The sequence below is a fragment of the Podarcis pityusensis genome (genome assembly GCF_964106645.2).
Source record: "Podarcis pityusensis genome assembly, chromosome: 14".
Lineage (NCBI taxonomy): Eukaryota > Metazoa > Chordata > Lepidosauria > Squamata > Lacertidae > Podarcis > Podarcis pityusensis.
In genome coordinates, this window is record NC_138039.1 from 16,631,711 (window position 1) to 16,651,707 (window position 19,997).

Consider the following 19,997-nt stretch of genomic DNA (forward strand, 5'->3'; position numbering starts at 1 on the left):
GCAAGGTACTTCAGAGGGTAATGAGAGTTTAGCTGCACATTCTTGGAGGAAACTTATTATCTTGAGCCATTTCACCCTGGATTCAGGCCTTTCCTTACCCCTAAGGCTGAGGTTTTTTGTACTTCTATTGTTATATTTTATTGTTTCTATACTATTTATATGTTATGTTTTATTTCATGCCACATTTTATTTTGTGTACTGCTCATGCTTTTTGTTATTGTTAATGCTGAACGGTCTAGAAAATTATAGAATAAAGCAGTAAGAGAAGGGAGTGAAATGCTGAATTTCACACTTTTATTTTAAATAAGCACCAAACTTTTTGACTGCAGGTCCAAGGGAGGGAGAAAATAATAGACAAGCCATGACAGCGATGTTGGGTGATATCGCTGGGCTTTTGGCCATGTTAGTCTATCATGCACATTGCAAGGTTCTATCCAGCAGTAGCCTAGAATCAGTTCTACAAGAATTAAACCTTTGTAGGCCTTAACAGAAAAGAAAACTGACCGCAACAATGGAGCCTCCGTTGTGATGTGCCGCTGTTGAATCTTGCCCTGAAACCACCGCGGTCACTGCATCCGGTGACAGTGGGGATACGCCCGACAGGCCTTCAGTATCCAGAACAGGCAAAGGACTGCCAGGAATAATACCGGCACTTTGGGCTGCTAAGTCAATAGCACCTTTGAACAAAGAACAGAAAGCTAAGAGAAGTCTTCTTTCAGCAATCTACGAAGTCAAACTGCTGTCTTATACATGGGCAATAGGTCTTAACAGCTTTTCTGTAGGAGTTGATATGTGCCAAAGTTATTTTTAGTAGTTCTTTCTGACACTGAATTATTAATATAGATCACCAATTCAGCGCCTTTTATCTCAAATTTTCAGTTCAACATATAGGAGCAAAAATTTCAGTGTTCCCTTTGGTTTTCAACTTGATATATCTTGCAGGTAATTATGCCTTTGGTCCTATTAGTTCTGAGGTCTGTACTGGTATGAATTCCAGCAGCTTGAAAGGAGTGTTATTAAATTTAAAGGATACAATCTTATCCACTATCATCCAGGGAGGCATATCCTGTGAGAATGAATATGTACGTACTATATTCAATAACTATGTAGCAAGCAAGGAAAGCAATCAGCTGGTACATTGTTGTGGGGGGTTGCTCTACAAAATCTGGAGCCATCATCCACACCTCTGCCATCTAAATGCCTCCTCAAACAAAAAATCAGATGGCCCCATCTGCACTAGACATTTAAAGCAGTATTGTTCCACTTCTCCCCAAGGAATCCTGGGAATGGCATTTGTTAAGGGAGTTGAGAGTTGTTAGGAGACCCCTATTCCCCTTCCAAGAGCTACAGTTCTCAAGAGTTCCCTGGAAAGACGGATTGGTTATTAAACCACTCTGTGAATTGTAGTTCTGTGAGAGGAATAGCAGTTGTGTGTATCCAACTTGGTTTTACTCAGAGTAAAAGGTAAAGGTACCCCTGCCCGTACGGCCCAGTCTTGACAGACTCTAGGGCTGTGCGCTCATCTCACTCTAGAGGCCGGGAGCCAGTGCTGTCCGCAGACACTTCCGGGTCACGTGGCCAGCGTGACAAGCTGCATCTGGCGAGCCAGCACAGCACACGGAACGCCGTTTACCTTCCCGCTAGTAAGCGGTCCCTATTTATCTACTTGCACCCGAGGGTGCTTTCAAACTGCTAGGTTGACAGGCGCTGGGACCGAGCGACGGGAGCGCACCCCGCTGTGGGGATTCGAACCGCTGACCTTTCGATCGGCAAGTCCTAGGTGCTGAGGCTTTAACCCACAGCGCCACCCGCGTCCCTTAACTCAGAGTAGACCTATGGAAATTAATGGACCCAAGTTAGCCATTTCCATTATTTTCAATGGGTCTAATCCAAGGAGAACTAGTACTAGATACAACCCAGTGACCTGACTGCTAGAAGGCTATTGTTGCGGCTCAGCCTCTCAGGGCAAGGCACTCCTGCTTCTGCTAGATGAAAACATCTACGTTCTAGTTGAAAATCTAAACTTGTACTTATTGAGTGCAACAGGAAATCAGAGAAGGGGAGAGAAGACAAAATTCATGGCTGTAAAATGATTAAGAGTAGTCGCTTCTGTCATTATAGCTACCATAACATTCCTGCTAAACCTGCCCTCCCCGAACCACCGCCTTCCAAGGAGAAACCTACTGGACAGATGGTTGGTGGCTTGAGCTGGAAGGACCTTGGGAACAATGGGACGGGACACAGCTGCTTTTGTAAGTGAAGACTGGATCGGCCGAAAAGATCCTCTTCCTAAAAACGAAGTAAAAGCATTAATTTTTTTAAAGGTGGGAAACATTGTCATAAGACAGCCAAAGAGCTACAGTGGTGCCTCGCAAGACGAAATTAATCCGTTCCGCGAGAGTCTTCGTCTAGCAGTTTTTTCCTCTTGCGAAGCAACCCTATTAGCGGCTTAACGGATTAGCGCTATTAGCGGTTTAGCGGCTATTAAAGGCTTAAAGGCTTAGCGGATTAGCTGCTAAAAGGCTATTAAAGGCTATTAAAGGCTTAGCAGATTAGATAAAGGGGGGGGGGAAAGCGAAAAAAAAATCTCAAGACTTGCAAGACATTTTCGTCTTGCGAAGCAAGCCCATAGGGAAATTCGTCCTGCGAAGCAACTCAAAAACGGAAAACCCTTTCGTCTAGCGGGTTTTCCGTCTTGCGAGGCATTCGTCTTGCGGGGCACCACTGTACGCCCCTCCTTATGGCCAGTTCTCATTCTCTCCCCAGTGGGACATACAGAAGACAGGACCATTTACTGCAAATGGCACCTACAATAATCATAGAATTGTAGTATTGGAAGATATCCCGAGAGTCATCAAGTCCAACGCCCTGCAATGCAGGAATCTCAACTGAAGCATCCATGGCAAGTCGCCATCCAACTTCTGCTTAAAAACCTCCAGCGAAGGAGAGTCCACAACAAAGTGTCATGTCTACTGTCAAAGCAAATCCAGCTTCCATTTCAATGTTTTTACTGACAATATTGTCCTTCTGCATGAGAGGAAGAACTCTGTGAACTTAAGTGGAACTATAGGCAAGAAATAGGAGGAACACAAGCTTACGCCCTCAAAATATTCAAGTCTTGTGAACCTCTAATCTTTACACACTTCACAGGGGGTGTTAATGGTGAAGAATTTGCTGAGAAACAGGATCCACAGATTTCCATGGGGCTTACTTCCCTGCAAGTGTGCTTGCTATTCCAGGTTCCTCAGAGAGGAGGTTGCATTCACATGCAGAAGCAAGTAAAATAGTGTCCTACCTCCCAGGGCTGTTGGGGTGGTAAAACACAGAAAGGGCTGTAAAATACTCCATGGGTAGAAGGGTTCATTGGTAGGGAGGGAGGGGCTGAAACTAGTGGAAGAGTATTTCACTAGTCTTTCATAGAGTAAACTAAACACCCTGTTTGGAGTATATACACAGTTGAAGCTCACCTGTTGCAGAAGAGTTTGATAAGATGGAGAAGGAACAGACGTGCTGGGAGGAATTTCCAGATGGCCTGGGAAGCAGCGTTCTCTGAAAAAGGCAAGGCAAGATGCCTTTAAAAAGAACAACTTAGGAAATGCAGCACTGGCAACTTACCATGAATGCTGGTCGTGCAGGCAACATTTTAGGATCCTAGACCATGTTTCCCTATATCTCCTAGGTTGGGGTGGGGCTAGGAAAGGTATCCTGGATAGCTCCCACATGACCACAGGGAAAAGCATCACATGGTACATTTATGATGCTTCAGGGGTGCTACCAACATTAATTTTTTCCATCACACACTAGACTCTGCCCACTTTTGCCTCTGGTCTCACTCACCACTGGCATGTAGTTTGTGCATGGCTGCCCAAAAGGGAATGGGGCTCTTGGGTGGGAAAAGGTTCCTCATTCTTGCGCTAGAGGATGGTCAAAGATGCATGCCTTTACGATGTCAGAATCAAACACCAGCAATGAGTTCTGAGAAGATGCAGGTCTCTCACACTGACCCATCTGACATGATAAAGAAATGCCTTTCTCTGGTTTCCCAACATTTCCTTGCAGGTATTCACATGAGTTCCATTTGAAACACATACTGAAACAGCTAGCACTAGTTGAGAGTCTCTGGCAATGTTTGCACAATAAAAAGCAGACCATTGCATAGCAGGAAATAGTAGGAACTCTCCATGTGGATGGAGAGAAAAGAAAAAAGGTCATATGAAAACTACTAGATGAAACTACCCGACATGCAAGAGATATATTTCAATTAGTCTTTCCTCTGACCTGTACTACCAGTGGTTTTCGCAGATGTCTGTTATGCAGTTTCCTCGGCTTTGGCAAGAAGAAATCAGATTGCATCTGAAGAGAAACAAAGGGAACTTGTAACACACATCATTTTGCTCATCAGGCATAAGACTTGAGGCTTTGTTAGCCACCTAAAAAGTGCAGCCTAGATTGGCAGGGATACATTGTGTTAATGCACCTTCTCTTTACTCTTGAACACCTGCTTCCCCATGGCTCTCCACCCATCCTATGCAGGTAATCTTGGGAAGGGAAGTTCAAGCTGAAGGTGCCTGAACCAAAGGCAGCAGACAGTGCAGACCCTGTTGCTGCACATGAGGCAGGGCAGAACTCTAGGGCAGTGGTGGCTCCCCACACCAGAGGCAGCTCATTGAAAGCTGAATGCTTCTGCTTGTGGAGTATGTAGGAGGACTTGAGCATTTCAACCCCACTTATAAAGAAACAATGAAGCAAGAGAGCACCATCAACCTTCTAGGCTGAAACCCGCATTGTGTCCCTACAACCAAGCTTTTTACCAAACATAGATCAGCCTAACTCCAGGGCCTTCTAAAACAGATTAGGAAGATAAAGCATTTCCAAAATCTAAATGCTGTAGAACAGGGTGACTTGGTTTGTGGCATGGAATAAATTCTCTCTTGATCTGCAAGTTTTGGGGCAGCTGTATTTATTCCTTATGAGCACCTTGATCACATCTGCACACCTTACAGTTCAACATATACCGTAATAAATAAATAAATCTTACACTGATTGTATCCAAGCGCTGCCGGAAGGTTAGCTCTGCTTCTTTACTTTGCAAGAAAAGCTTCCCATGCCTGCTGTTGGGTGGGAGAGTTGTGGGAACAGCAAAGAGGCCACCATCTGCATCTGCACTCGTGGAACCTGAAGGACCAGCCACCAAGAGAGGTCCAGAGTGATTTCTCAAACCTGGTAGGGTCAATAAAAATACAAGCATTCATGGGAATTAGTCAAGTGCAATTTCCAATTAGAAATCTTTGGAGGCAAAGAATGCTTCCACCAATCCACATTTGTTGTTAGGGAGGGTGAGCCAAATTAATCAGAAACTGAGTAGCTTTATCATGACGTTTCATGGAACAAACAGCTGAGGAATCACAGAACTACAGAGTTGGAAGGGACCCCCTGCGCAAAACCCCCACCACATTATTCCTGCCTCATCTCTGAGATAAAATCAGTTGTCTTCCCTGAGAGTACAGACCTACAGCTCAATGGATACACAGGGGCTATTGGGATCCCTGTGGACCACTTATGCTTTTTTCCTGTTCAACAAAGCAGCACAGTATTATGAAAATCATGGGCCAGGTCACTGAGAAGAGCCCTTTATAACTGATGATTTTAAAATGAAATATAAATAGACTGCAGCAGTATATAATGAAAATCATGGGTCCTAAGCTAGGGCCTTGTTAGGCTGGTCATCTGGCCTTGGCCAAAATAGCCTCTATCTCCATCAACATCAGAAAAACAAATCAAGCAAGCACAGCTTCAAGTACAGACATTCTCAACTACTCTGCAATTTTTCTGCAGAAAAATCCCCAGAAGCTTAACAAGGTTCCTCAAAAAAAGATCAGTAAAAGCAGAGAAGCTTCCCTGAAAGACAACTTGTCCAACTTTTCCAATATTCATCTATCATGAGCAGCAACAGGGTATGGGGTCAGAATGCTTTCTATGTTTATGCAGGACAACAGCCAAGCCCACCTAAACCTGTACCCTGAGTGAAGTAAGCATGCAGCCTAGAACATTTCTGGAGTCCTCTGCAAACAGAGAGATTCTGTGACAGATGTGTCAGGACTCCATGGCAGACCAATGCTTTCCTGAACGGTAGAAATGCTGAAAACTAATACTTTGTCTTAGGGCTACACAGAACCAGTTCATCTCAACAACTGACTCACCTGAGGAACTGGAGGTGATACTGGGGGGAAAGGTTTTCTTGTGAAGGGCAGGCTGATTGCGTGCACAGCCTGGACTCCGGGTGCTGACGGCAATAACCTTGCCAGGAGGGGTCAGAGCATGCTCCTCTTGAGTGGGCTTTATGGGAGATGTTGCAACAGAGTTCATTTCAGGGATCTGAAAAGAAAGAGAAAATGGTTTAATCCCAACAGCTGCATGCTGGAAGAAAGTGGGGGGAGGAGGAGGACGTTGCCATAGATATAGGTAGTGTGTCTATGAAAACCGGGGTGGGGAACATGTGGTCTTGCAGATGTTGTTGGGTTCCAGCTCCCATCAGCAAGGAGACAGCATGGCCCATGGTCAGGGATGATGGAAGCTACAATCCAGCAACATCAAAAAGACCCACCACTCCTCTTCACTTTATCCTACCTGTAAAATTTCTGGAAATTTTGAAACCATGGTCAAGAGGGTGGGAATCTTTTTCTCTTTTTTTGGTGGGGGGAAGAGACAGAAATTGTGGGGGAAACAGAAAAACAGGCAATGATTCTTTTTCACACTCTTTACAAATTGAAAACCACTTTGTTATTTTAGGAACATAAAATGTATCATGCATAATTTGGGTTGCCATAAAATTACCACGTTTGGTATATTAGAAGTACAGATTTTATGTAGACAGTAATTACAATTTAAATTTTCTTTGTAAAATTTGCTGCATATGGCCTCCAAGCACAGCATCTCCTGAAAATGGGTCTCCCCAAGGCAAAAACCATTATCGACCAGCGCATGAAGGATATTGAGCAGCAGAATAATCTGGCTTATATTAAGAAATTTCGTGCTTGGTACGCTTATCTGCCCCCCTCCCACTTTGATTTTCGGGCACCTTATTTGTCTACCTTAACCATTCCAAAACTCAGACGGGCCTTTACATTGGCCAGACTAAATATGTTACTCTCAGCTGTTCTTGAAGGTAGATATAAAAAAATTTCATACGAGAACCGGCTCTGCCCCTGTGGAGCTGGCTACGTAGAGACTGTGTCACATGTTCTCCTGTCTTGTTCCCTATATAAAGATCTCAGGGACGTGACCATCACGCCGCTCCTATCTGCCATCCCGGGCTGCTCTTGTGAAACCAAATTGTTCTCACTCCTAGCCGACCAGAACAGCTTGACAACAGAGAAGGTTGCTAAATTTTTTGAGAGAGCAATGAGACTGAGAGCTGCTATCTGAATTACATCAGTGTCGTCACCCGGATTCCTCGCCTAGGATTTTATCATTATTATCCCTATGTTTTATTATTAGTATTTTATTATCTCTGCTAAGTTTAGGTACTGAGATTTTTAACTTATCTGCATCTGGTTATTATTATCTTTCTCCCTGTCCTGACCATCCCTCCGAGGTTATATTTATATTTATGATCTTTCAATTTGGCTGGTCTATTTACTTAACTGACCTGGAACAATCTACCAGAGAAAAGGCCGCCGCCCATGGGACAGAGGGTCATTGATGAATGATAATCCAGCTTCTACCTAGGGTTTTAATAGGTCATAAGATTATACGGTAACTATATTTGTAATGTATTTTTGTCGGTGTTTGTCCTTTGATGCTATGGCCTGTTGGCTACGCAAATAAAGTCCTTGTTGTTGTTGTTGCTGCTGCTGCATATGGAGCTAATTCTGCTGCACTATAAGCAACTTAGCATCTCTTGGGGTTTGTCAGTTTATGAGGAGCAGCAGCTAAGAAACAATAAAAACATAAGCAGCCATTAACATTATAGTAGAAAAAATTATGTATTCTGAAAATTTTATCTCCTCCAGTCTTGTGTCAAGCAAATACAAAGCACTCATTCTCATATTCTCTTTCATAGTCGTGCAGAGGACATTTCCCAGCACCCTATGGCTGCTGGAGGGCAATGGTAGAGATCCCTCCAATGGAGGCTGCAGCACAGTGCAATGGAACTTCCAGGCCCTACATGTCCCCTTGCTGAGGGACTTTATTGCAGAATATGACCTGCTAGTCTCTTTGCTGGGCACAGAGCTGGGCTCCCTTTCCCAAGCTGTTAGCTGACTGGCAGCAGAGAGATACAGTGGGGTTGGAAGGGTGGATGTGGTCTCTTCCTTCTCTAAAGCACCCTGAAGGCAGTCAAAAGAGGAAACAGAACACCAGATGAGGGGCAGGAGGCCATATGAATCAGAGCTCCACAGAACTATGGGCACTACCACATTGGAAAGTACTCTAAAAACCACTTTTAATTTTTGCTATGAGGCTTAATGTCTATAAGCTACTCCCAAAAAGTAGCTGAACAGCAGCAGTTACCCTGCTGTTCTCTATAAGGCAGAAATAAAAAACGGGAAGGTCTCTCCAGGGTGTACCCAAAGACCCCCTTATCCCTTGCCTTCTTCCTGAAGTTAACCCCTTTGTGCCTTTTTGAGGACCAAAAACTGTGCAAACTGGAAGACGGTGGTTCTTAGCATCAATGCAAATTATACTTACTGGTTTGGGGTTAACTTCAGTGGAGATGAGTTTTAAGAGGCAGTTGAGGAGTTTCTGTTTGTGACAGGTGGCTGATGGAGAAACAGATTTAGGTTCAGGCATCTGCTCCCCAGGATCCTGGGTTTCCGGCCCCAAGACAGACAGCCAATCGTACTCTAGCTGTAGCTTGTTCGGTTTGCCCATCATGAGGTAGACTTCAGCCAAGGTAAGGCTCTCAGAGGTCCGCAGGCTCCATCCCTCCTCTCTGACCTGTTGCACAAGGCGGCTTGGGTCATCCTTGAGAGACTTTGCGACCAATTGTCCCTGAGGTGGTGGTGGCGGCGGTGGCGGCAGTGAGGTGCTGGGCTTCTCCTGAGAGTCCTCCATTACTACGTCCGATAGCTCCTTAGCACACATTTCCGTTTGTGGTCCGCAGCACTGGGGGGCCTGAGTTTCAGTTCTGGATGGGCCACAGCTGGGCAATGCCACCCCACCTCTTGCCAGCTGTGCGGGACTGAGGCTGCCAGCCTCTGTGCTCCCAGACGAGAGCCTCCCGGGAGGGGAGTGCCCTGCCAAGGCAAAATCTTTCCCATTCAGTCTATCTGTGCAAAGACACTTCTCTGGGACTATAAGGTCATGGCAAGATTTCATGTACCGAGGAAATGGGTCAAGCAGAGAGAGCTCCTCCAAATCAGGGGGGATGCTGCCGCAGTCACAGTTTGTGCTGCCAGAAGATGACCCAGTCACCAGTGCAACGGCTGGTGCCTCCCTACCCTCAGCACAATGGGTTGTGGGAACCGGCTTTTCAAGACTCCCACTCAGATCTTGAAGCCCAGACAGTGGCTTATCAAGACTATGTGCAACACTGAGACACAGGGACGCTCCTTCGGTAAGCCCAGCCTCTGAGGAGCAGTCCTCAGCGTTTGCAGTTGCCTCAAATGTGGACTGAGTGTTTCTACTTGCTTCTGTAGTGCTCTCGGCCCTGGTCCCACCCTTGCCCTCTGTTCCCCGAGGGTATTTTACCTGCCCTCTGGCTGTCCCCTGACCGCTCTGTATGCCTAGAATTTGGGCAGGCGGCAGCAAGAGGGAGTCTTTTGTATTCTGCTTGCATCGGCCGGATTCCTGCCAATGCACTGTACAGAAAGCTTTGGAGTGTACAACCCTGGCAACCCCAGGGAGGGGTGTAAGCGTACAGTTCTCTCCTGGGAAGAGATGGAGCATCACTTTCTCTTCCGAATAGCTGCCACTTGCTTCAGAATCCCTGGAGTCTTGTAGTTGCCTTTCTGCTAGTGTTTTACGCTAAATACAGGACATTAAGGAACACAGCAACACTGAAAAGAGGAGAGAAAGTCTCTCTACAGTCCACACACCCACAGACCCAAGTGGGAAATATTTTATAACATAGGCAGGAAACCTTTTTCAGCTAAAGGGGCACATTCCCCTATGGATGACATTCCAGGGGCTGCATGTCAGTGCAGGGTAGGGCCAGAGGACAAAAGCAAGCATAACAAGAAATGTGTGATACAGTAGTCTACATTCTATTCACAGAAAGCCCTGAGATTTCTCCCCAACACACATACACCAGCCCCACACCTCTCCATCCACCATCTAGGTAAGTAGGGAGCATTATCACAGTTCAGTGATACATTCCAGCCAGGCAAGAGTGCTTAGGAAGGGTGGAGCAGGGATGGTGAGGGGCATGACCTGGGGAAGAGTCCTACCAATAGAGAGTCTCAAGGGCCTGGGATCCTGCACCCTGTCTCATAAATACAGTAAGGGTCTAATGAACAGTAATGGCTTTCAAGAACTTGAAGGCTAGTTATGTCAAGCGCTGTCCCCAGAACACGAAATCAAAAGGCAAAACAAATTTCTGAGCAAGAAAAAGGATACAATGCGCACCTCATGGAGAGCCCATTTCTGTTTCAGGAACTCAATGAGGCTAGATACCTTACGATGCAACTCTACGATCATCCTGGCAAGCCATGGAAGACAAAAAACACAAAGAGGAGTCAGCAAATGATGTCCCACTAACAATGTAGTATAGAAGTCACAGTACAAGCTAAGTAAAGCACAGACTCCCTCTCTCTGCGGATGGGCATGTACTCCCTAATTTCCCATTCATTGGAGCAAGGGGGAAAGAATACCAGCTGCATTCCCACCACAGCTAACGGTTGACTATGAATGTACAGATGCCCCCCACTTTTCTCCTTTCCTACTGTGAGAACATCAAGTCACCATTCCTGGCTTAGTGTAATGTCCAAATTGGGGATCATGGTTTGCTTTGCTCCAAACAATCCTTGATGAGGCTAGACAGGTTTTCTTCTTAGTGTTGGTGTGTCTGGAGCAAAAGTAACTATGATCCCCAGGTTCACATGCAATGCAATGCCAGGTATTGTGATAGGGGAGGAGCAAAGCAGAAGTGATCTCCACATTCACCATAAACCATTCTATGGTTTGCTGTGATGTGCAAAGGCAGACTCTATTCACATTAATGAACAAATCACCGTATACAAAACAGTAACAGGTATCCAGGAGATGGAGTCACTTGTTTGCTAGCAGTGGCTAAAGTAGTCTACAGGTTGTGCCAATGATATTCAAAATTCAGCTCTCAAGCTTTAGTTATGCACAACACACACACAAACCTGAGACGTGGATTCTGGGCCAGGCTCTGCACACGGGCCCATGCATGATTATTCCGTGGCTGCAGCTCCACAGGGACCTTCAGTGGAAGACGCACTGGCTTCTGATCCTCCTCATCACTGATGCCTGAGGGAAAAAGCAGTGAAAATTCCTGAATTATTCCCACAAATAAGAGGTGGCTATCCTATCACCTGACACTCACCAGAGATCACAGGAAATTATCCGTAAGAGTATTCTTGGGATGAGGAGTGGGGAGGTGATTTTCTAACAGAAACACTAATAATAATAAAAAGGTTTTTAGTCGTATATTAACTAAAACTGAATAACTAGTAAGAGAAAACCTTTGACCCTTTCATCCATGACTCAAGAAATATTTCTGCCATGACCCCAAGCAGTGCATCAATACAATTCTACCATCTTCTCAACATGCCAGTGGAGAGCTCACTGAAACACAACAATACTTCTTAACGCCACAGGAAGAAGAATTCTGCTTGGGCTGCCACTCCATATGCCTGGAACACTGAATTAGTTTTTCATGTAAGGTGCTTCTGCTGTCACACCCAAGCTGAAGTTATCAGCAAAATATACTGCACAATCTGAGCTATACAGAGTGTGAGGCCACCCACAGCCTCAGAAACAATACTGGCATCATAATTAAGAAGGCAGACAAAGGAGGAGTGGTCGTTATCATCAACAAAATGGACTACATAAAGGAGGCCGAGAAACATTGATACCATGTTTTACACAATGGAGTTTTATTAGATGTATTAATAGTCACTTTCCTAAACCAATTCTATTGTCACCAAAGACCACCTCACAAAGCTCAAAGCCCATTTATTTGTTGTCACCTCTCAAGCCACTTATGAAAGCATAAGTGTATGTAGAAACTAGGAATCACACCCTTCTCACACCTCAAGGAGTCACACAACCCCTAGAGCATGCACCAAACCCTGCATGGGTCCACTCAAGCCACAATTATTATTATTCTTTATTGAATTTATATACCACACTTTATCCAGAGCCATTGAGAGCCAGTGTGGTGTAGTGGTTAAGAGCGGTAGTCTTGTAATCTGGGGAACCGGGTTCGCGTCTCCACTCCTCCACATGCAGCTGCTGGGTGACCTTGGGCCAGTCACACTTCTCTGAAGTCTCTCAGCCCCACTCACCTCACAGAGTGTTTGTTGTGGGGGAGGAAGGGAAAGGAGAATGTTAGCCACTTTGAGACTCCTTAAAGGGAGTGAAAGGCGGGATATCAAATCCAAACTCTTCTTCTTCTTCAGAGGTCTCAGGGCAGTTCAATACACATTTTGCTTTGTGAGTTGACCTGGAGAGACAATTGGATCTCTCCATTGTTCTAGGTGCATTTTGCGACAGGGAATTTCATTAGCGCGAGCAGTTTCTGAGCTCTGGGACGCAGTATTGTGCCTAAGATTTCTGGTTAAAATTGCAGAGTGGAAGGAAAGGAGGACCTAGACATTCCGTTGTTGTGCCCATAACCTAGGTTTCAGTTGCCATTCAGCTACTAGCCTTCATATATCAGTTTCTAACACTGGGTCTCTCCCTTCATGATCTGTTTCGACCCTCTTTTTCTCCCAGAGCCTCTTACATACCATCTGGATCACAGAGTTTCTTCAGAGCCCTGCACATTGGGGCTTTGATGCGAAGATTCCTCCCTTTGTAGCGTACGGTTGTAGCCCTAGAAATGTTAAAAGAATGGGACAATTGAGGGCACCAGAAGCATGCACGGCAACTCTGAATGTGACTTGAATACTTGTTTCTGGGAGATTTACTGAGGTATCACACTATCCGTAGTTTTGAAGCAACAGAAAACGCCACAGTAACCTACAGAGAACTGTAGTCAGTGCTATTATTTTTCTGCACCTTGTCACCAATTACCAGGGTTCACTAATCTGATTCAGCATATTGGGACACCGTGAAACCCATATGGCATCTGTGCTGATCCTTCAGAAAACATAATTAGCGCTTGCAGAGAGTACTCTTTCAAATGCCATGCAGAACAATGTTGCAACATGGCGAGCAGCAGAAATAGAAGCTGTACTTCATGCTGCATCCAACTAAGGGTGTGGGTGGGAGATTCAACTCACTACAGATGGAGAGATCCAGCCACGTGAGCTTTCTTTTACTGTGATGTCTTGTTCTTAGCACAGTATGGTTGCTTGGGAGCTATTCTTCTCCTGCTGTTTGTGGAGCGTAACGGCTGCACTATTAACAATCTGAGCAAGAAAAATTGCCTATATGTATCAGAGTGAGAAGGGCAGGCAAAGAAATCACCACCAGTCTACTCCAGCTAGACTGCCTCCTCACTACCACTGGGCTAACTACCATCAACTGCCCTTGGGGAAAGATCCCAGGAGGAGAGGGAAGCAGGCAGACAATGCCACGAACCTACTCCTGCTCCAGTTGAATTGCCCTCGCCAATAAGGCCATCTATCACCAGCTGCTCTGTGAGAAAGACCCCGATAACTTGTAATGTGTCTATCTAGTGTGTGTATACATATGCAAGTGTGTGCTTTAAATCTGCAATCTGCAATTTAAATCTGCAATTATAATCTGCAATTATGTTAAGGCACCTTTGAAGGACTTATAACCTTTTTTTCAGGATACAAGAGAATGTAACGCTTTTATTGTTCTTCATTAAGTGAAAATAGCATCTCAAGTTTAGCATAGTGATTTCTTCTGAACTGTAGTTTCAGAAGGTCAAAGCAACAGCAGCAAACTCTTTAAAACTAGTCAGTTCTCCCTGCTCTTATAACGCAATTTTATAACACACCTAAAGTAGTAAAATCATTTCCTTTGAGGAGCAGTGGAGAACTTGTAGTCCTCCAGATGCTGATGGTCTACAATTTCCATCATTCTCAAACATTAATCTTTCTGGCTAGGTTGGAGTCAAACAACATTGGGAGGACCATGGAGTCCCCATTGCTGCCTTAAGAGCTCTGGGATGGAATAATAACAACATCTGTGTGCATCATGCTTTTCAGGCCGGACATGTTCCGAGTAGCTTCACAACCTGAGATAATAATGCACCTCAAAAGCTAGACATTGTACCGTGATAATGCTAAAAAGCAAAGAAAAAACATACCCAACTTGAATAAGCTCATTGAGTTTAGCTGCATTTTTGTCATCCATACCTTTAAGAGCAAAACAAAAACAGATCAAGCAGGTCATTTTGACTAACATCTAACAAAGAGGTTTGAAGCTATTCTAAAGAATATATACACACACATACATGTACATCAAAACAGTAAAATATTTTTTTAGAACTACAAGCATAATATTCTTATCATCCCACAGAGCTCTGAAAAAACATTAATCCATGACTCTTTGAATAAGAATTCGTTTTTTAAAAAGCATTTCCTCTTCTGAAAGTGAGAGGAAGGTGTTCTGAAAGGAGTAATGATTAGCAGGAGAAAGGGGAAATGGTGGGTTGATATATGCATAAAGATGAAAGGAAAGAGTTGGAGACTGGAAGGGAGACAGAAGGGGATCACATGGGATAAAGAGTCAGGCATTTACCAATACAGATGCTATAATTTCCCCAGTGAGGCTGGCTCCACTTGCTGTGTTTGGACACGAGCCATGGTTTACTGTGACAGGAAGAAGCCTAGGTTTCTGCACTCCTAACACCTCCTTTAGTATAGCTGTAATGAGAATAGATGCTTTTGCTCCCAATTTCAATTAACCCGTTGCGTGTCATGACTGAACCTTAAAGAGTCGTTATTTTTAACTATAGTTTTGATTAAAGAAGCCAGCTTTACAAACCATGGTTAAGATTAACCGCGGGTTGTTGGGATGACATGACAATCTGTGGTTAATGAAAAAAGATAGAAAAAGCTGATCTCCTTGTAGCCGTGCCAAAGGAAGGTGGTAGAAGAATGCACAAGCCTGACGCTCACCTAGACATGTTCCATGATTTATTATGTCATCTGAACAAAGCCAGTATGCAAAAGCAACTGTCTTATGTGCACCAAATCCGTTACCAAGGCAGCACAGTATTATGGAAAGCTTGCAGCCTTTACAAGTCTTGTTGCAGGAATGCCTGCTGACAAAATGTGAATACTTATGAAAGAAAGAAACTGGGAGTTCAGAAAGTCACTGAGCAGGAGACACCAAAGAAACGGTGTGTGCTAGAGTAAGGATTGTTCTCTGCTGTAAGAGAAATGCACACTTTTTATTGCTTTGCTCTGAATATACACCTTTAGATGGATGGCTTGGGCCAAGGGATGAATGCAAGCTTATTACAGTATTCTGAACACACAAGAGGGTGTGTGTGTGTGTGGGTGTGGGTGTGTGTTGAAATCTGTGTGGTGCAGTCCTTATGGTGTTGGACTAGGATTGGGGAAAGCCAGGTTCAAATCCCCATACAGCAATGAAACTCGGTAGGTGATCTTTGGTCAGGCACTACTTTTAGGCTAGCCTAGCTCATCAGCTAGGCAATGAGGATAAAATGAAGGTGGAGAAAGCCAGTACATGGAAGAGAACGGTATACAAGCAACTCCCTATTCATGTGCATTCAAGGCATGTGCGACGGTGCACGCACGCATTCCTGCAAACCCGGAAGTGGCACGAAAAGGGGCAAAAACGGCCCTAAGAAGAGCACAAATACAGCAAAAATGGAGTGAAAACAGCATCTAGCAATTCCCACAAGCCTTTGCAAGTGCAATCCCAGGGAGCCTTTGCACCGACCTTTGAGGCCTATGGAGAGTTTGAGTCCAACAATAACAGGAGGGCCACACATTTCCCACCACTGATTTAACTTTTGATTTGTCCAAAGTAAACTTCATTACCTAAAAGGTTAAACAAGGCAATGATTTTAGCTTCTATGATACACCAGTTAAGTATGGCCAGTGTATATAGAAAAATCAAATAAAAAACAAAAAATTGTATAACCTATACAAAATTATAGTCCGTTGCTGACAGAGCTAAAACCAAAATGGGATACTCAGAAGGTATTTCATTTTTATATCCCAAATCTGAAGACAGACATCATCCCAGTTTTCAATTTTGAAGGAAGCTGTATCGTAAATACATGTCATTCATTATCTTTCTGTTATGCAGGGACAAGCAGTATGTGAATTACACCTAGAAAACAACAGAAGCTTCCTTCTGTATTTTCTTTTTGTGTCCTTGTATATTTTATGTTTTACTGTTTTGTACTCTGCATGAAAGAGCAAACTAAAAGATTATGCTCAGAAATCTCCCTCTGAAGCAGTATTGACACACAGAAAAATACTCGAAGAAAGCTATAATGAAAAATAAGGGCACCAGAAACATCCGGGGAGGAGAGTTGGGAAGGAGCACAGAAAAAACCCCAAACACTTTCTAATTTCATGGCACTAAAATGTTGTGTACTTACAGCCCCCAATCTTCTTCCTTAGCTCCCCATAACAAATTAAGCCATAGAGCTCCAGGGAGGATTTTTTCAGCCCTTGAGAAAACACTGCAAAGAAAGAAAACCACAGGTGTTAAGGGAAAAGAAAAACACTATTCACTTAGAGAATGATTAAGCCAGCAGATACTAAACACTCCCTTATCTAAGAATTCTTAGGTCTTGAGACAAACACCTAAATATATACAAAGGTTAACTGGTATAATTGGTATACAGCAACAAGTGTGCTGTAATGTGAAGATCCGATGTATTTTGCAGCTGCGTTTTAGGACGGAATGTGCTAACAAACAGATATCACCTTTTCCAGTATTTTAACGATCTGGACAAAAACCAACTTAAAAGGGCTGTCATAATTACTAGTCTATTCTAGTACCAGATTTCACATTTGAAATCACAGGTTAATGGGAACGATGTCTCCAAAATATTCATATTTTATACACATACAACTCTCTCTCTCTCTCTCTCTCTCTCTCTCTCTCACACACACACACACACTCCTCAAATTCCAGTAGTTCATGATTTGTGTATTCAAGGTGGATTCAGCGCTCAAAAAATGGGTATATCCAGCCCTTTGAAGGTATGCAAGTTGGCCTCTATGAAGGAGGTTAGGGCAAAATAGCACAACGGCAGGGCCTTCACTGTTTTAGCGCACAGACCAGGGTATACACTTCTCATTCAAGGTCTGCCATTAGTCATCCTGGTGCAGACTGTTGAAGGACTAGGCTATTTTAGTGTGTTTTGCTGATTTTTTTCTGATATTCTAATTTATTGTAAATGCCTTGCATTTATAGAAAAAAAGGAAGTGCAATGTCATTTTAATGAAACATACTGCCACAGTGCTGGCACTTCCCATACAGCTGAAGACTTCCCTAACGTGTTGGTGGTCTTAGGGAAGCCTTGTGAAGCATGTGCCCTCCAGATGTTTTGGGTCTGATGTGAGCATAGATCTGATGTAATCCAAAACATCTGGAGGGCACCAAGTTGATGAAAGCTGTCATAGTGCATGCCTGCCTCCCTCAATTTCAGTCTAACACTTCAGTGCAAAACCTCAAGTGTAGTAAGGAGCCCTTGGAAAAGGGGTGAGGAGCACCATGCTGCCCAGCTTTAATGCAGGGAAGGGAAAACTGTGGCCCTCCAGATCCTGCTGGACTACAACTCCCATCATCCCTGGCAAATGGCTAATGGGAGCAGAGTTTACAGGTTCCCCAGCCTTTACCGATTTACTCCACCACTGCAGGACTGTGGAGCCTGTAGGACTCCTGGTCTGCAACATCCAGTCCACTATAGGGATATGAAGATGCCATGTGTCACACAATAATTTGATAAACTGAATCCAAGCAGAGTCCCCCCGCTCAAACATTTATTCAAAAACATTTCATTACTTTTATATTCCACCTTTCTTTCAGCATGGAACTTGAGGTGATGTCCATGGGATCCCCGGCTAGTCTCCCCTCTAGGCACTAACCAGGATGAAGCCTCCTCAGCTTCAGCATGAAAACCATGAATAGGATAAAGGAAGTCTTTTATTTGGTTGTTTGTATTGTTGTATATTATGCTTGTTGTTTGTTATGTTTGTGTCTGATGGGGGTAGATTTCTGTGTTGGGGGGTGGGGGGGGTTGTGTTATGTTGTAAATAAAATTTCCAATTAAAAAAGAAAACAAAAAGAAAACCATGCATAGGTACATAACCTTAGCGGGTTCCCCCCACCCTCCCCAATTCTACAAGTTGTTTATGGACAATATAGTATAGTCTGCTTGTACCAACCGCAAAACCAAACCTAACAGTATGCTCACCATTATCAAAGTCAATGTATTTGGAAATCTTGTGCCAGGTGCGGTAGTAGAAGTGCCGAACCTGTTCCTTGTTCTTCACCATGTTTGCTGGCTTGCTTTTCTTCTTATACTTCAGGGCAATGTTGTTCTGAATTGCTTCAAAATCTTTTCCATGCTGAAAAAGCAAATACACCAATACTTTTCTACAGAATGTAAAAATTGGGCAACTAGCCATCCAAATTATTATTCCATTTGTTGCAGATGGTTTATCAGATGTATGGATTTAACAGTTACAGACGCACCCACTTCTGATAGGCAATCTGCAGAAGCTAACAAATTATGAAAGCATTTTTACAAAAGTGTCCAATATACTGGGATCTGCAGTTAGGGATGCTAGGAATTATAGCTTGGGGGGGTGTCACATGCTTTAAATGTTCATTGGATGAGCTTTAAATGCATGTTGTGGATCTTCTCTATCACGGTCCAATGACCTTTCCCAGAATAAGCATTTGAAGATACAGACAACACCATAGGCGCATGGGTATAATGCACACAGAGAGACTGGGATATTGGCTTAAAAGGAGAATAATAGTTTCAAGTAACTTGGGGGGAAATTACTTATACTATCCTCAGTAAAAAACAACAACTAAAAGGTATTTCACCGCCTGGATGTCAATCCTTATGTAGCCAAAATAGCACACAAGAGGATAACAATAGACTAGGGAAAACTACTAGGTTCATGGAAGATACCCCCACCCAATGAGAACTGAACATGCTAAGTAGCCACAGAATGCTAAGTGTCTGCTTTGGGAGGGGAATATGGTAAACAGGGTGAGGAATAAAATAGAGTAGAATTCGGCAGGGCTGGAACCCCAAACACGAGAAGAACCCATGGCAATATTGAGAGCTCTGCTTGTTTTGACATAGCACTCAAGTATTCAACCTTTGAATGAAACATAGCATCCAGTTTTGATCTTCGAAACACATCACTTGAGGACACCAACCTCATAGAGGCCTTCAAAGAAAGTATTCTTATCCTCGGTGCTCCATGATTCCCACTGACGTCTAACCTTCTTGCCTTCTTCCTTTTCTCCCGCTGATGAGCCCAGGTTTCTTGCAGTAGATTTTGAGCTACCAGCTGGGGTGCTGGAAGAGATTCCTGATGAATTGCCAGAGGAACTCCCGCCATTATCTGCACCTGTAGTAAATAAGACCACCACAACACACATTCTCAGTTAAAGGAGACTAAGTTCATCATATAATTCACAAGCAACACTTCGTAGCACTGCAGAAATAATGAAAATTTGAGAGTTTCAAAAACCAATGATTGAAAAGCAAGAGTATAAATCTTTTTTTAAAAAAGAATTATTATTTTTACAACTACAGAATTTTTAAGTGTTCCGTTTCATTCTGTTAAAAATTTATATTAAATTTTTAAAAAAAGAAACTTTCATAGAATTGTAAGGGATGCCAAGGGTCATCTATTGTTGACTAAGTCAATTGTTCA

General features: G+C 43.7%; 1 protein-coding gene across 5 annotated transcripts in view; it reads right to left on the minus strand.

Moving 5' to 3' along the window:
* Window positions 1-19,997, minus strand: part of CRAMP1 (cramped chromatin regulator homolog 1) — a 44,229-nt gene that overhangs the window by 12,669 nt on the left and 11,563 nt on the right. For all 5 annotated transcript variants that reach the window (XM_080980122.1, XM_080980124.1, XM_080980120.1 and 2 more), the window contains exons 3-16: window positions 19,495-19,688; window positions 18,512-18,665; window positions 16,685-16,768; window positions 14,411-14,459; window positions 12,918-13,003; window positions 11,310-11,433; window positions 10,558-10,639; window positions 8,689-9,966; window positions 6,201-6,375; window positions 5,039-5,220; window positions 4,279-4,353; window positions 3,468-3,549; window positions 2,185-2,289; window positions 505-677 (exon numbers count right to left, since the gene is read on the minus strand). In XM_080980122.1, coding sequence (XP_080836248.1) covers window positions 505-677; window positions 2,185-2,289; window positions 3,468-3,549; window positions 4,279-4,353; window positions 5,039-5,220; window positions 6,201-6,375; window positions 8,689-9,966; window positions 10,558-10,639; window positions 11,310-11,433; window positions 12,918-13,003; window positions 14,411-14,459; window positions 16,685-16,768; window positions 18,512-18,665; window positions 19,495-19,688 — 2,843 coding nt within the window. The remainder of the gene's footprint in view (window positions 1-504; window positions 678-2,184; window positions 2,290-3,467; window positions 3,550-4,278; window positions 4,354-5,038; window positions 5,221-6,200; window positions 6,376-8,688; window positions 9,967-10,557; window positions 10,640-11,309; window positions 11,434-12,917; window positions 13,004-14,410; window positions 14,460-16,684; window positions 16,769-18,511; window positions 18,666-19,494; window positions 19,689-19,997) is intronic.